This window comes from Bactrocera latifrons, unplaced genomic scaffold (genome assembly GCF_001853355.1).
Source record: "Bactrocera latifrons isolate USDA-ARS-PBARC rearing strain unplaced genomic scaffold, ASM185335v1 scaffold_0, whole genome shotgun sequence".
NCBI lineage: Eukaryota > Metazoa > Arthropoda > Insecta > Diptera > Tephritidae > Bactrocera > Bactrocera latifrons.
This window is the reverse complement of record NW_017534406.1, coordinates 2,322,721-2,339,559: the sequence shown is the minus strand read 5'-3', so window position 1 is coordinate 2,339,559 and position 16,839 is coordinate 2,322,721. Positions and strand designations below refer to the sequence as shown.

The 16,839-nt window shown below is 37.3% G+C and overlaps 1 protein-coding gene across 1 annotated transcript in view; it reads right to left on the bottom strand.

Moving 5' to 3' along the window:
• Positions 1–16,839, bottom strand: part of LOC108978241 — a 98,333-nt gene that overhangs the window by 64,149 nt on the left and 17,345 nt on the right. Inside the window, exons 2-3 of the mRNA XM_018948440.1 lie at positions 12,169–12,251; positions 9,397–9,508 (exon numbers count right to left, since the gene is read on the bottom strand). Of these exons, the coding sequence (XP_018803985.1) occupies positions 9,397–9,508; positions 12,169–12,251 (195 nt within the window). The remainder of the gene's footprint in view (positions 1–9,396; positions 9,509–12,168; positions 12,252–16,839) is intronic.

Below are 16,839 nucleotides of genomic sequence, written 5' to 3'. Positions count from 1 at the left end.
ATAATTTTAGAAAAATGTTGATTGCTCGTATGTTGTCAGTACTAGGTGTCTCTTAAAGTTTAAATGGTTTCGTTTTAACAAAAGTAGTTGTTTCGGTTGTATTTAAAGCTTTCGTTTACGAAGTGATTTACTGGCATATTTGACTAATTACAATAACAGCAGCTAGGTTTAACCGTTTTGGTAAACAGATGTTTGTTAGTTTTAAAAATGTGACCTATATTCAGGTAATGGTGTTGAAAACTTGACCAACCTCTCGATATTGACTCGTGGATTACTCTTTTTATCATGTTGCGAATATCTTTTAATGCACAGTGATCGAATGAAAGTAGTGGTTCTTTTACAGCCTTTTTTTGTGCGGTCGTCTGCCAGTTGGTTTCCTGCAATACCAGCATGCCCAGGGATCTGCATGATCTTAATTCTGTTTTTATGTTGATATAAAATTTCGTTTATATTCTTGATCAGCACTGTGCTATTTCTTTCATTCAAAGCAGCGTTAATTGTCGATTTTCTATGTGTACATATGATCTATTTTTTTCTGTTTGTACGACAAATAGAATCGCTCCTGGTATCGTAGCCGCTTGAGCTGAAAATATCGACCAAAACTTTTTAAAATTCCGACAGTTATGGTGACGCCTTGGTCGTTCCGTCGGTGCATATTAATTTTCACTCCGGTTTATTGCTCTGAATTGGTGGCTGGTTTTTGGTATTTGAAGAGCGTACTTATCGTAGGCGATTTCAGTGTCAGCCAGTGCGGATGAGTGTTCATTATTATGAGTTGCAGTGTCGAAGTCATATGACGTTGATTTATAATATTCAAGCATTTTATGATCGTAGACGGCTTTTTGATTCTACAATTTATTTTCAATATATAAAATATTGATTTATATTGAGTTTTTACACTGCTGAAACTTTGGACCTGTTTCAGTGAGGTGAGGAATGCGTGAATGTTTTTGTTTTGCCACTATCTGATAAGGGGTTTCAATGTGCGTTGCTTTTTAGCACAGTGTTTATAAATTGTCCAAAATCTATTTTTGACAACATCAGTGGTTTTGCATGTGCTTATAATATATCTTAAAAAATTCTTTTCAGAGTGGTTGTGGAAAAATTCTACGAAATTTTTCAAAATGACATTCTTAGGGATTTTTATCAATGTAATAATCGAAGAAATAATTATATTTTTATACTCTCACAGCATGTTGCCACATTAAAATATAATGTAAAAATTGGACAATGGGCTGGCGTTACCCACATTCAGTTGAAATCTAATGAATTACTTGACCAATTTGGTATGTAAAGCTATCCAGTCATACATATTACGCAGTATGAAAATGTGAAATAAAATACTTTCTGTAGCCCATAACCCTTCCGATTTCAAACTTCCGGCTGACTTCTATTTAGTTAACATGAATGCATTTTTAATAAAATTCTGGAAGAAAGTGTATCTTCTTGCCTATGACAGAGCATAGAGTATAAAATGTACGGTTACATCTGAACTAAATTATCAGGATTGTGACTGTCTCTCTATCCGTCCGCCCGTCTGTCTGTAGAAGCAGTAACTTGAGTAAAAATTGAGATATGACAAACACCTGAGGAGGAGTTCGTAGATGGGCGTTACCGTACCACTGCCTATAAACTGCTTCACTTTCCGGTGCACAAATAAATAACAATTAATATGTAAAAAATTATAAAACTTTTGGGGGGAAAAATGCTTTTAGAGTATACCAACAGCACGCTTACTTCAAACAGTTCGTCATTTGGAATCCTGCCAATTTGATTTCAATGGAGATATACTACTATGAACTTAAAACAGTAAGACTAATTTTAAAACTTTTAATTTATTCTTAAAAATACATGTTTCCCCCCTCACAGTAATTCCTCATGGCTCCAATTAACTTGTATCAACTTTTTTTCCAACCTTCGAAACAGTTGTTAAAGTCAATTTTCGGAATAGCCTTCAATGCGTATAGTCATACAAATTTAATATCTTCAGTTGTCTTAAAACGGTTTCCTCGAAGCTGTCGTCTAAGTTTGCTGAATAGCCAGAGGACACGATGGGCTATATCAAGCGAATACGGTGGTTGTAGGATGATATTGGTCTAAAATTTGTCAAAAAGCTCACCAAGCATCAAAGCACTACCGTCGCGCATTATCGTCGTATAAAAACCAAGAGTTGTCGGTTCATAATTTCCGCCTCTTTTTACGAATAGCTTCGCTCGTACGACGCATAATACTCAAATAGAATTCATTGTTGACAGTTTGTTCGGTCTGTAGGAATTCGGAGTGCATCACACCTCGATAATCGAAGAAAACTGTTAATATTATCTTGATTTTTGAACTGCTTTGACGTGATTTTTTCGACTTCGGCTCACCCTTGCCACGATTTTCGGCCGATTGTTCTTCTGTTCCTGGGTCGTTAGCATAGTTCCAAGACTCATCGCCAGTGACACGTTTCCTGACCTCCTTGTAGTCGGAAAGCACTATTTCGCAGACGTTAACGCGACGCTGTTTTTCAAAGAAAATTAACTGATTTTGGAACCAATCGTGCCTTTAGTTTTTTTTGGCTACAAATGTCTTTCAAAATGGTTTTCATCAATTCCTTTATTTTAAAGACGTGTTGATCATCAGTATATGTTGATGACCGTTTTGGACGTGATTCGTCGTCAAAGCGTTCTTGATCCTTTTTGAAAAATTTTTACCAATCAAAAACACTTGCTCGCACAAAAAATCATCGCCGAATGCTTTTTCCAACATTCTAAACGTTTCGGCACCAGAAATTTAGATTTTTTCTCACAGTATACCAGAATTTTCAAAACTTGGCATAAAAAATTAAAATTTTTTTGTATAAACTGTCAAAGATTATAAACACTTTAAAAGGTTGTGGGTATAGAAGCCACTCGAAGCCACTCGAAGCCCTATTAAATTAAAAAAAAAAAATCGAATAAACGCTAGATCTGAATATGAGCTTGTTTACGCAAGAGTTGCATTGATTGGCACATGACAAGCCGTAGTTTGAATAATTACGCTACCGTATAGTTGCCAAAACGGTCTACATCGGGCTTTACACTGCAAAGTGAAATCGTATTTCCATGGAAACGTTCAAATTTCATATGATTTTCACAAGAAATCGAAGCCATCAAAAGCACGCTGACAGCAATGCTGCGTTCCATTCAAAATACAAGCATCAACATTAGCAGCTTCATCATTATCAGCTGCAACAACAACACAACGTCAGACACCAAAGAGGTTGTTGGTGAGTGATGAAAAGTGAGCAGCGTTCACGTGAAATATTCTCATCACTTTTAGTAGAAGTAGTATACTAGCACTTAGTAAAAAAAAAAAAAAAAAAAAAAAAATCTATAAGTTTGTGAGGCATTTTCATGAAACGTAGTGCATATTTTTGTATTGTATGTAGAAAATTCTCATAAAAATATTAATCAAATCGGTTTTTGTTGTGGTTGTAAGCAACACAAAGCGCTATCTAAATAACTGAAGGAATATTTTTGAGACATTCAGACATTATTACAATTAAGTCTGGCAGATTGCCCGTTGTAAGTATAAGGTTGTCAAATATCTCCCTTCCGCTTTTTTGCTCTTTATTCAATGCTTTATAAAAAGTGTTAAGGTGATCGGATTTAGTTTAACTATGCGCCGTTTCTATCGATAATCTCTTTCCATCTAGTCGGCAACTATTTGCGCAGAACTCGGACAGTCACTTTTCACAAGCATTTTTTGAGTTCAATTTTGCACCAACAAGTCAGTTCGGCATGGACAGGAACAGGTGATAATCACTTGGCGCTATAACTGATCCATTTTCCGTCGCCAGGCACCATCCGCTTCAAAAATGGGTCGAAGTCGTTACGTTTCACTAGCATATCGCAGACGTTGATTCGGTGCAGAAGGTTTTCTTTGTGTCAAATCATGCGCCACCCAAACTTTTTTGTGTATCCAGCCTTCTGCAGATGATTCAAAATGGTTTGGTGAGTAACTCCCATCTTCATGCAGGTCTAACCCGATATTTTCCATGATTTGATCGGTATTCGTCGTCACATGTCTTCCATCGGCTGGATTTCCTTAGTGTCGTTTTCACCCGCTCTAAATCGTCGAACCCATTCCTCCGCAGTTCGAAGTGATAGAGTAGCATCTCCCAAAACACCATTAATCTCACGGAACGTTTCTCTAGCTTGCCTTTAACGAAGGAGGAATTTAAAATAGCGCAAATTTTGGCGTTAGTGGATTTACACGTCTATAACTGTTGAACGCAATATTCAAACTAATCATGCATAGCGTCGTTTTGTAGGTTATGTCAAGACCTTTCAAACGATGTGTAGATGCTATAGAGCTTTGTAGCTCTGTATACTTAGCTTATGTATACATAGCCGCGAATTTCAAAAGACAAAAGGGCGGAAGGGCGATATTTGACAACGTAATATTTTACACTCTTCATTTCCAAAGGTTCTGGTGGATTTTTATTGTTCTTTTTCAACCAAATGTAACCTTATTATTCGCACAAGAATATGTATTTGCTCTTTACCCACTTTTGATTCACTTCTATTTGCTTCGAATAATTTTTTTGGTATCCACTCCTAATTTCGTTATTTCGATTTTTGCATATAGCAGCGAAAAATGCTTTGGCCATGCGCTGCTTCAAATTCAACTGACGTGGCAAGAAAGTGTTTCAGTAAGCGCAATAATCATAATAAAGCGAACGTGTAAATTGTGCGATGCGCGTCGCGCAGTAAAAAAGCCGTCAACTGCACGCTTTGGTGACTTTTTCTTTTGGCAATCAAGTGGCTGGCAGTAAAAAAGAGTTTCAAGACATTTAACTATGCGCAGCTTCGTGCTGCTTGCTGTCCTGCTATTGCGCTCTATTTCCACTCTATGGTACACTTGCTATTTGGACATCTCATTTAGTTGGCATTTTGGCTTTAGCATATGTCTGTGTAAGCACCTTTACAATGACTGCGCCTCCAAACGTGCCACAATACCAACCAAGTGCGTGTGCTTTTGCATTACGCTTTAGTGTCATTTTCCATTTTACATTTTCCCGAGACTCAATTGCAATGCTGTGAGATGAAATTTTTATTTCAGACTTTGCTGAGCCATACAAGATTTGTACGAAATCCAGGCTAGCAATTTCAGTTGATGCCACAAAACGTGTACTTGCAACTAACCTAAAGCGTTGGGTGTGTCGAAAGTGCAGTGATGAAGTGTGTGTGTGTGTGTGTGTGTGTGTGTGTGTGAGTGAGTCTATGAGACTGAGGCCGAGCATGTGTTGGAGTGCTTATTTCTGTGTATACATGCATGTATTTGTGTGCGCGTGTGTGTGTTTGCCTGCATGTGCATCAGCCATAAAATCATCTCAGCTGTGTGTGCTTTTGTGCGGTTTTGGCTTTAAATGAATTATGCGACATTTACTCCCAAAGTGTGCCGCCACCGACGACCCTTTAACTGCGAGTGTAGGCCAAACACCCTCGACGGTCGGCGTAAAGGAAAACGTCTCCTCATGCGAAATGTCGGCCCACTGTGATTGTGGTATTTAACCCTTGCAACGACTTTCTCCTGCCTTAAAGTGTTGGAAATTGCAGTTACTCAAGCACTACAACACTCTTAGCTTGCGTGTGTGTGCCTGTGTGTATAAATCGGCACTTTGGCGGCCTACCATTTAAAGTGGTTACGTATACGCCCTGCCGTACAGTGCTTTAGGTGGCTGTGCTTATATCCAACCATATATTATATATATATATATATGTATGTAGGAGTGCGTCTGTGCTTCCCACCGCTTCTCAGCTTGTGTTTGCTTCACCTACTTTTTGCTGCAGCAGCCAATTTGTCTTTCCAGCACATATGACTATATATTCCAATAAGTAATTCGTCACACACACCCACTTATACACACAAACCTAAGCGCCAATGGATTTATGTGCGCCTGCTTGTTGTTGTTTTACTGCATGTTTGTCTTAGCTACTGCACTTCTAATCGAATTTCCATTTGCTCTGAGGCCAATTTCCAATTTCATATTAAATGCATAATAAATTATATTTCGACTCGCAAGACGTTGCTGGTGTGTCGCTGTGAGAGCGAGCGTGCGCTGTACTGTGGTGTGGTTACATACAAATTTGTCACAAAAATATAAAAATTGTATATTGGGGAGGTATTCTATTGGTAGTTAAATTTTATTGAAACAAATATTTAAACTCCAAAAAAACTGAAATTGTTTACTCTTTAGGGTTATTTTTCTTGGACTTATATTTGAGTGTACTCGTATACGAAATATATTTAAATGCAAGCTTACGTCGTTATGAGATAGAGGAAGAACACATTTCTCTTTTGTAATTAACCAACGGTATTACAAAGTTTCGAAATCATATGTAGGCACGCCAACTTTTCTCATAATAATACTCTTTAAAAATGCCGATTTTGCAATTTTTAGTAAAGAAAGATTACAGCAGATGTATATTTATATTCATGTTGATAGTCTACATAGGTTTGAAATGAGGTCTGAGTTGAAAAAACGGTCGTGTGAATGCATAGTCATAGAGCTTCTGGAAAATTAAAATTTAATATTCAGTAGTAATTTTAAATCACCGCCATCCAAGATTTGTGATGGACGGGACAATGACGGAGACGAATAGGTCCTTATGATATTTATTACATCTTCCATATAAAGACGCGCAATTTCGTTGTGGGATTTGTGGTCGGAGAAAGAGTCAGTCGTTATGTGCTGGCATTCAGTCCGATGGATGAGCGTCTACCCACAATCCACGACAGAGCAACATTGTTCAACATTACATGGATTTGCGCCCACGCCCCACGAGAGCCCCCCACGAGAGGGAAGAGCGATATGAGCAAGGATGTCTTTTATGAACGGCTGGAGCGTGCCATATGACAACTGCCCCCGCCACGTTGTAAAAATTGTGCTTGGCGATTTTAATGCCAGGGTTAGCAAAGAAAGTATCTTTGGTATAACAGTTGGAAAATTCAATTTCCGTGGCGAAACCTGCCCAATGGGTTGAGGTTTATCGACTACGTAGAGGCCAAAAATATGGTAGCCCATCATGTTGTGCTAGATGGACAAAATTTATACAGTGTCCTTGACGTGTTTACGCGCCGAGTATTTAACATCGACTCGGACCACTATCTTGTTGTAGCGAAGGTACGCATCTGCCTCTGTATATCAGCAAAGCAAGGAAAGTACGACGTTGAGAAGTTACTATCACAACTGACAGCGACTCCTGCTCGCTGAGAGCACTCATAAGCAACTCAGTATTAGCGAACTGTGAATCGGCATTTCAAATTCCTTACGTATAGCGGCAAGCGAAACCATTGGTTTCTGTAACGGTTGAAAGAACAGCTCGTACGATGAGAACTGTCGTGTCGAGGTGCTCGAAATTCTAAGAAACTGCGACTAACGGAAGGTTTCAAGATTGGAGCATATGTTGCTCAGAGCGTACCGTTGAAGTTATGGAGGGAGCACTTCTCCAGCACGGCAATTAAATTGTAACATCTGGAGATGTCGAACCCGAATCCCTAATCCATGACGAGGGAGTATATATTCCATTGCTCGACTAAGATGAAGAACAACAATTCAGACGGGTAATTGAACTCCATCATTGTGGTATAGGGGCATGGGCCTATGAATTACCGACTGAGCTATTTAAATACGGCAGCAAAGAATTGACAAGGTGCATGCATTAGCTTCTTTGTAAGATATATTCGGATCAAAGCGTGCCCACTGATTGAAACTGAAGTCTGATCTACTCAACCCACAGGGAAAGGTACTCCAAAGGTAACGTCAATTTCCGTGGGATAAGCCAACTTAGGTGTAATTGGACTCGTATCAGTGTGGTTTTAGATCTGGAAAATCTACTTTCAGTCAGATTTTCACCAAGCGCTAATTCTTGGAAAAGGTTCGTGGAAAGAAGATCGCCACACACCCCCCTATTCGTCAATTTTAAAGCCGTCCTGTTCCTTTGATTCTTTTTTTTTTTGGTTTGAAAAACTGGACATGTTGCAACCATGCCACCAGAACAGTGCAGAACAGTGAACTCTGAGCGGTACACAACCATTTGTTTTCCATTTGACTTCAAAGACGGCTCACTCCTTATCACGACAATGCTATTTCTCACACAACGACTCAAATAATTGCATTTTCATACAGAGCCATTCTCTGTATAATCTTGACTTGGTACCGCACCAATAACTTAGTTTTCAGATTTCGGTCTGAAATTTTCTCTCACTTTGTGATAAGGCTAGTATGGGTGCCAGGTCACAGTGGAATCGTAGGCAAGGAAGAGTACCTTAGCACCGCTTTCGGTAAGGCTATCCTCTCTGTGGTTAGGGGGTTCTAACAGGTCATTGCCTTATTGGCGTTCATGCGGTAAGAAGAAGACTTAAACACTTCAAATCTCACACTTTCCGATGTCACACAGAATTGATGTTAATAAAAATTAAACGCCTAGCTAATTTTTATTGGCCACAAAGAACTTCGCTGCCTTATAAGTGCTACTTATACCAGTTCAAGTGCTTTCTTTGGATCAGCCGCCATATCTAATATAACCTTTTACACAAAGGAGCTGCTCTTATATCGAAATGGCTGACGTCGGATCACTTTAGCATATAGCTACCATAGAAATTGAACGATCCAAATCAAGTGCCCGTAAGGCACGTTTGTGAAGAGTATTCTAGCCTCGATGCCACTGAACGTTAACGTTAATTTTTAGTTATTTTCACAACTTTTTAAAGAAAACCGATTATTTCTGCCAGGAAATCGGGAAATATATATTATATGCACATATATATTTCATTTGAAAACTAGTGTTTTTAATTTCTCAAATTCTATGCTTAAATCCTTACTCACTGTGCGAACGGCGTTACATAGACATATTTATAATATCTTATGTATATATGAATTGCTCAATAATTTTATATGCATATTAAGAACCAAGCAGCTGCTGCACTTTACCAACACACACGCAATATGTGTTCGTATGTGTAAGTTGGCAAAAAGACGTTGTTGTCATTTAGGCACACACACACACACACAGCCTCTCATACACACTTGATACCTTGCACTCCGCAATTATGATTTATTGTTTATTTTACTGGTGCTTTTACACTTTCTCGGATTTCTTACTTTCCAGCAGCATTTTATTTATTATATATGTCACCGCTCACATGGGCATATTGCAAATACAGACACACACACACATATGTGTTTGTGTGCAATAGTAAGTATTGTATGCAGTCAGAGGCGCATGGCATATGCTCGTAAGTGCATGAGCTGCCCTGATTCGATTTGCTTTATTTCCAAACATTTACCTTAATTCATTATTTATTATATTACTTGTTTGCATATGGCAAAATATACTGTTACATAGTATTTAAGTAAACACTTACTTGTTGGGAGTGGCCCACATTTGGCTTCATCCTTGAAGGTGCAGAACTTTTGCTGATCATCAAAGTACAGACCGGACGGACAGCGATTCAAGTAAGGGTAACCATCGACGCACTGAAATGAAGTAAGTTATATTGAATTACAGTTATTTTGTGGAGTTCGAATAGGATTGTGAGCTATGCAAGCTTTGCTTATTGTAGCAATAACAATTGACAGTAAAAATACAATGGGAGTTTTGTGACATTTTTAGTTCATACTTTTTTGAATAACAGTAGCAATAGAAATAATAAAATATATTAATTGACAATTGATATTTAAGTCAAAACGCAACTAATAAATGCACCAGTGGAGCCCTTAGAACAATGCCAAGTCAGGCACAAAACGTCATTGTATTTTTACTGCCAACAAGTTAGTTCTGTAAGTTGCTAACTAACTTGAAGTCAGTTCTTAGACTGAGGGCATTCTCCTTGTAAGATGACAATAACAAGGAGCATCTAAGGACACATAGTAAGTTTCTACCTAATACCATGGATTTTCGAAGGGACAAAGGGATAAGCAGCTATAAAGATGGATCCATACTAGATAATCGAGTGGGAGGTGCTGTCTTTTCAGTTAACCTTGAAACGAATACTGTTGCGTCCTTCCAGTTCTGGCAAGGAGTGTTCTCACAACAAGAAATATATATAAAGGGTGATTCACTTCGCGGTTCCCTGCTTTTATAAAGAAAAAAACACGGAAACTTCAAATATAATAGAAAATGTTAGTTATCATTCAAAATGAGAGAATTTGGGATTTATTTTCAGAAGATTATCTTTTTCAAATGTTGGTCGCGGTTATGTCTCAGACGGTCCATCCGTTGAGTCCAATTTACGATAACTCGCTCGAGCATTTCGACTACTAACTGTCGAATAACACGCGTGATGTTTTGCTCCAAGCTCCATAGGAAAAAGTCTAACGGTGTGATATCACACGATCTTGATGGCCAATCGAGCAGCCCAAAACGTAAAATTATCTGCTCACCGAAGTGTTCTCTCAATAAATCCCTTGCGTGCTATCTGTGGGAAGTGGCGCCATCTTGTTGAAACCAAATATCGACGAGATCACGAGCTTAAATTCCACGCATCAAATAGTCGGTTATCGGAGCGATAATGATCACCATTAACGGTTGTTCTTACAGGCCACATTTTTTGAAAAAAAAAAAAAAAAAAAAAAAAAAAAAAAAAAAAAAAAAAAAAAAAAAAAAAAAAAAAAAAAAAAAAAAAAAAAAAAAACAAGACCAATGATTCCACCGGCCACACCAAACCGTTGTCTCTTCTAGATAAAATTTTGCTTGGTTATCTGCCCATTGAGGTCACAGAAATAGAAGATAAATTCGCTAAACAAAATTTGTCTCGAAAAAGAGCCTCTAGGGCGAAGCGCCGCTTAAGAAGATCGAGCGGCTTTAGTTCAAACACAAGCTGTATTTATATATTCTCAATTTAGGATCTAATGCGCAAAGCTTTCCATACGTCATTCCAAATTGCTGCGAACGGCGCCGAATCGCCAATTCAAGGTCTTTGTAGCTACGTTTGCTACATTTTTTTCACTGCGAGCTTGACGTGATCTATTCAGTCGAATATAGTAAATGCTGGGTCTTTCGACTCAGTTCAACATACTGATCACTTATATATGTGTATATAATATGTGCGACGCTTCCTTCTGGGTGTTACAAACGTCGTGGCAAACTTAATAAATTCATTTTCCTAAGTCCAAGGAAATCTGCATTTACAAGTATAATAAAAATATTTTCTAAACCTCTTTTTGAACATATTTCGTGAAATATGCTGCGAATTTTTATTGCTTGTACCCTTCGATCTTTTTGAATCTAATTTTTCTTGGTTGTATAAAGAAGATAAAGAAGGAAACCGCTGCTTTCCGCTGCTTTTCCTTAAAAAATATTTTACATGACTGATTTGATATCAAATGCTTGCGATAAAAGGATATAGTGAATGGAAAAGAATTTTAGAAGTATTACTTTCTTCTATTTCCGAGAAGTAGTCGCACTTTACTTCATATAAAAATTAATACTTGATTTCTTAAATTCCAGTTATTAGCAGAGAGCAGTGTTTGCATATTATTTTTCAACAAATCAATAGAGGTTTTAGAGTCAACTCTTAAAAAACCCCTGTCTTTCGCTCCAAGCTGAGAAAACTAGTTCAAATAATTAAAAAGAGGGGAATATGAAAGTAATTTGTCCGGGTTCCAAATGACCAATAGATTTGATTAAAACTTTTACAATATTATACAAGATGTTTTGCTCTTGAGACATGATAAATATTGAAAATTATTTGTATAATCTCTGGTTTTGGTTTCGGTGTTTTTAAGATTTCAGATCACGTCTCAGAAAACCTCTTGGATCGACATGCTGCACGAAGCTTAAGAAGGTATTCACGTCATTTCGTTTGATTTTGTGTTTTCACTTCGGAGAGAACGTCTTACAGCTTGTCTATTTTAAAGTTAAATATATACGTATTCGCCTTGAAACTAATCATTGAATATACACCATTAAGCACCACTTTTCGATTTGTTATATTTTGGTTCTGATCTGTATAAAGATAGTGTAAGTGTTACCTATACTATTTTAAAACTGATTGATTAAGAATGCACTCGCAACTTACCAACTAATAAGCCTACTGTTTTTAATATTTTTAATCACCATCGGGAAATGTGTATATCCCAATAATGATTACATAATGCATTACATTATAACTAAATAATTTTTCAAAAACTCATACCTGATAGAATCGCCGGCAAGTGACTGGATCAGCATAATTTCCGTTCGCAATAGTGGAGGGGCACTGAAAATCTTCTTTTTGCGCTGCAAACAAAAGCAAGAAAAATAAAATTATTTGTGGAAATTGACTGTGCTACATATATAATTGGTATAAGCGCACACAAATACAAATCTACCAAAATGAGAAAGTTTATAGTTTTGCAGCCATAAAAGATCAACTTTCAACGCAAATCGGGGAAAAACTTTAAATATTCTTTATTTTAAAGCTTATTGCTCAAGGTTTCCACACCCGCGGCTAAGAAAAGTTTCGCAAGTAACGTATGTACAAGTATGTAGCTGTGTATGTGCATTATTTTTGAAAACTATGAAAACTTTTCGAAAGTATAAATTTCGTTTTACTCGCATTTTCGCCTATTTCCTTATGCAACTGTAACTATGCAACTGCGTAAATTTCTATGTAAACCTCATTGAATGCACAATGCTCATATATACATGCATACATAAATAGAGGGTTTGAGGGCACATTTTGTTAGTAAATACGATTGTCCCTATGGTAGAAATAAGTGATTCAGTTATGCTGTGGGAACTACAATTGATTTCCCCTACAATGGGATCACTTAATAAGCTTCTCCATAAGCAAGATTCAAACTTTTCTAAAATTCGAAAGGGAAGGGGACTTGTTGTCTCTACTTCTGACACTCGTCTAATATTTCATACTCTCATTATATTGAAGCGCCTCGTTGGCAGTTTCCAAATATAATATACACTTTTTAAAACCAGTTGAGAAGTAAAAATTTATGTAACTGAGAAAATAAAATAATGGGAATAGTTTATGCTTCAAAACTTTTCTCCTCTATATGTATCTAATATGGAATCCAAGCATATTCTGAAGAAACCGCTTCCCACATTTTTTGCCTATAGAAGTAGGGTTTTTCCGAAAAACTTGTACTAGTAAAATCGGACCATAGTCGAAGAAGAAGACGTAGAATGGACGCTGAGAATAATATTGTATATGTCTTCAATTGAAAATTTTTTTCTCTCAGATAGGCAGAAAGTTATAGACAGCTTCTTAAATATATTTCTGAAAGTATTTGTTTTAAGCGATTTTTTTATTGTCTTATTAAATTCTAAAACAGTTCTGGAACACTTTTCTAAATTTTCAAGTTGATCCGGGAAATAGTTTTGGAGATACAGCCTTAAGAACTTGTGCGCTCGACGCTAGTTGGGCTAAGTGCAACGTTTTTAAACGGGTGTTTCTTGAAACTGTGTTTTTGTAGTTGATCTTCACGAATTTTACAATTTTTAAAGACTTGAACGAAGGATTTTATTTTTCAACTACAACTATTTGAAAAAAAAAGTTTTGCGAAATTTTCATATTTTTCACTGTTGATGGTCCTGCAAGGAGTTATCCTGCCTACGTGGGCGCTTATTTTTTTCGAGAGGTCACCGGAAATGGCATCACAGTGGAAGAGTTTAAAAATTTGTTTTCCAAAAGTGTATTTATAAAGTATGTTTGTAACAATAAAAAATTCTAAAAAAATATTTATATTTAAATGAGAAAAAAATTGTTTATAAAAGCAGTTTTTACCCGACGAAACCCTTGTAAAGTTCTGTTAAAAACTTTTTAATATTTCCGAGAGAACTGTAAAACAATTATGTGTAATTGGAGGTCCTGAAGCTGTTCGAACTAACGAAACAATTTTCCTTTCACCATAATTAGATTTAGACTTGATAATAAAATCTAAAAAATTGAGCCCTTTGTTGCCAGATAAACATATAAATTTTTTAAATTTTGCCAAAAGTTTTATGCTTCTATCTGAAGATCTATGAATATAACGTTGAGACATTTCCAATAATTGACGACTGGCGCTCCAAAAATGAGTTGGGCTGAGGGTAATAGCTAGTGTATGGAAAATTAGATTATGTGGTGAGTGTTTGTATTGATTTAGGAGCCTATTTTGAAGATGATAATGAAGACTTTAATACTCACATGCTTTTAAATGTCAGTCCGAGTTAATTATGATCAGATGGTAAAAAAGCAAAAACGGAGAACCGAATCAAAAAACATATATGCTGATGAAGGAGCAGAACAGAGATAAGATGGAGATAAGATTTTGATCTAAAACCTATCAGCGTGGCTTAGAAAACGCTTTTGGCCGACATTAGTGCAAATGAGACTAGTCACATAACTACCCCCAACTACACAAAGCTAACTACGCACATTTGTCTTTTACCCCAAAACAAAATGCATAAACTAATATTGACTTTGGTTGTTGTAACTGCTAGCTATCCGCATTGTTCCTGCGTTTGCAACACATGCTTTTTGAGCTACGCTAGCCTTGGCCCGTTACAGAGCATTTGCTTGTCGAAGTTTGTGTGCGCAAATGGCTGGAAGCGCAACAAGCGCTGACCAACCCAAGCACAGCATTCAGCGGAATTTTTTTCAGTAAAAATTTTCATTGTACTTGCTACATACGAGGCGAGGTACACGAGTGGATTTTTTAACGAAATCAATTTGTGCAATTCACGTAATTTAGCCGAGGAAAAGTTTAGCTTTCCAAGTAACTAAATGCTGGAAAAGCGCGCTGCAAGCCTGAACTATCCCATATGTGTATGTGTATGTGTGTGATTTTTGTGCATAAAATTTTATTTACTGTTGGCGAAAAGGTCGTGTTATTAGGCGATGTAGGTCAACTTGTTGGCGTGCGGGTTTTATTGGACGGCTGTGAGGCGCTTCACCGTTGATTAGTCGAAAAATGTTCCAACTATTTAATTTTCCGGTTTAAACTTATTTTCAATGCTGCTGCCAAATATTTAACATGCTAAATAAAGTATTAGCGCAATTGTTATTGGAAGCGCACCTGCAGCGGCGGACGTGTAAGCCGGTGTGCCGAGCGGCGAGGTCAGCGTTTGTTTGCATGGGGACTACCTACGCTTTCACTTACACAAAAACAAATAATATTCAATATTTGTTGATACTGACACACATACAAATATATATATATATATATATTTACATTCACACATCCATATATACACATATACAGGCGCTTGCTAATAAATCTAGCCACTTGCATCCGGCCCAAAAGCACTCAACGCCGCTGCACACACTAACMCACACACACATACACATACTTTCGCGTAAAAACTCATTTATTTAATGGCCAAAGCCGTTAGGAAAATTTATTTACATTTTTAATTCGCTTTCCGCCACATATTTTGTAATTTTAATAATGTCGAATTGTTTTTGAGTTTTCGACAGGCGGATGGTCGGTCACTTTTGCTGCCTGCCGCATTCTGTTTACATAATAATTTTATGCTAATTATGCGTTGGTGTTTATTCAATTAAACATTTTAAATAATTACAGCTGTTTGGCAAGTATTGCTTTACTGTTGTTGTCTTCCCTATACACCGTTTGCAAATATTGCGCCGCGGCATATGCTTCGCATGCTGGCGTAAAGCTAGCGGACTGAAACCTTGAATTAGCAAAGTGTCTATTGATTTAGTTTAAATGCATAGAAAATTAAAATAAATAAAGCAATAATGCGAAATGTTTGTTGAAATTAAAAGCTCACTGGTAAATGCTGTGAATTTTATTAAGTGCATGTGTGATTTTGGTAAATAATATGCGCGTAAAGCAGTTGGCATTTGGCTAAATGCGTGTGGCAACAGAAATCGGCATTGAAACATGCGTATATAGGGGGTGTCCGTTATTTCCCATGTTTATATATTGGCCTTACAGACGCTTCCTCAAGCTCACTGGCCGTGCGCTCAGGATAATTTAATGAACGCTTCACGTTTTTATTAATGGCATCCAGTTACTTTCTGGTAACACTAATATGGCGAAAAAGCCATAGCGGAATTGCAGGTAACTCTAACACTGACGAACCTATGCCTATTGTGTCCTCTCCTAAAACACAAAGTCCCACCTATCTCCAGCATATTGATGCAGCATATTTGGAAACATGGATCCCAGGACCTTTATCCTGTGTCTGCAGACTGCTATGAAATCAATTAGCAGGTGTTCTGGAGTTTCAGACTCCCCTATTGCAGAATATGCAATTTGAGCAAGAAGCTATGTCCAAGTTGTAAAAGTGCTTCTTTAGCTTGCAGTGGCCAATGTAGAATGCTACAAGTAGCCTAGGGTGATTACTTATTTAAACATGTGGAGGTATAACCCTCCGGAAGGTACCCTAACGCTGTTATCAATATGGGAAGAAGTCGATGCCCCCTCTACTTATATGTTCTACTACTGGATAACTGGGTATAGTGGGAGTTTGGCCAGTGCCGAGCTACGATTAGTTCATTCGCTGTCACCATATCTTTTTGAACCAAGATCGATTGTAACAGATACGGTGAGTTGCCCACTGCTAAGGCAAGACTTCCCCAGTGGTGAGGATACTAACAAAACATTGGCTGGTTGTCATGCTATACAAGGAGTTACTGGTCCCTAGGAATGACATATCACATATCAGTTTAATTATAATTGAAGTTTACGTCACACGGGATGTCAACGTTTTTAACGAAGTTTAAAAGATTTATTTTATCTACCCCTAGAACTGGAAAGCTGTTAGATATTTTAGAGGAATTCTAGATAAGCCGAAATAGAAGCATGGTAGAGGTGTTTCAGTGTCTCACTTATGACTACTTCGTTGTTCTTTCTGCATGTAT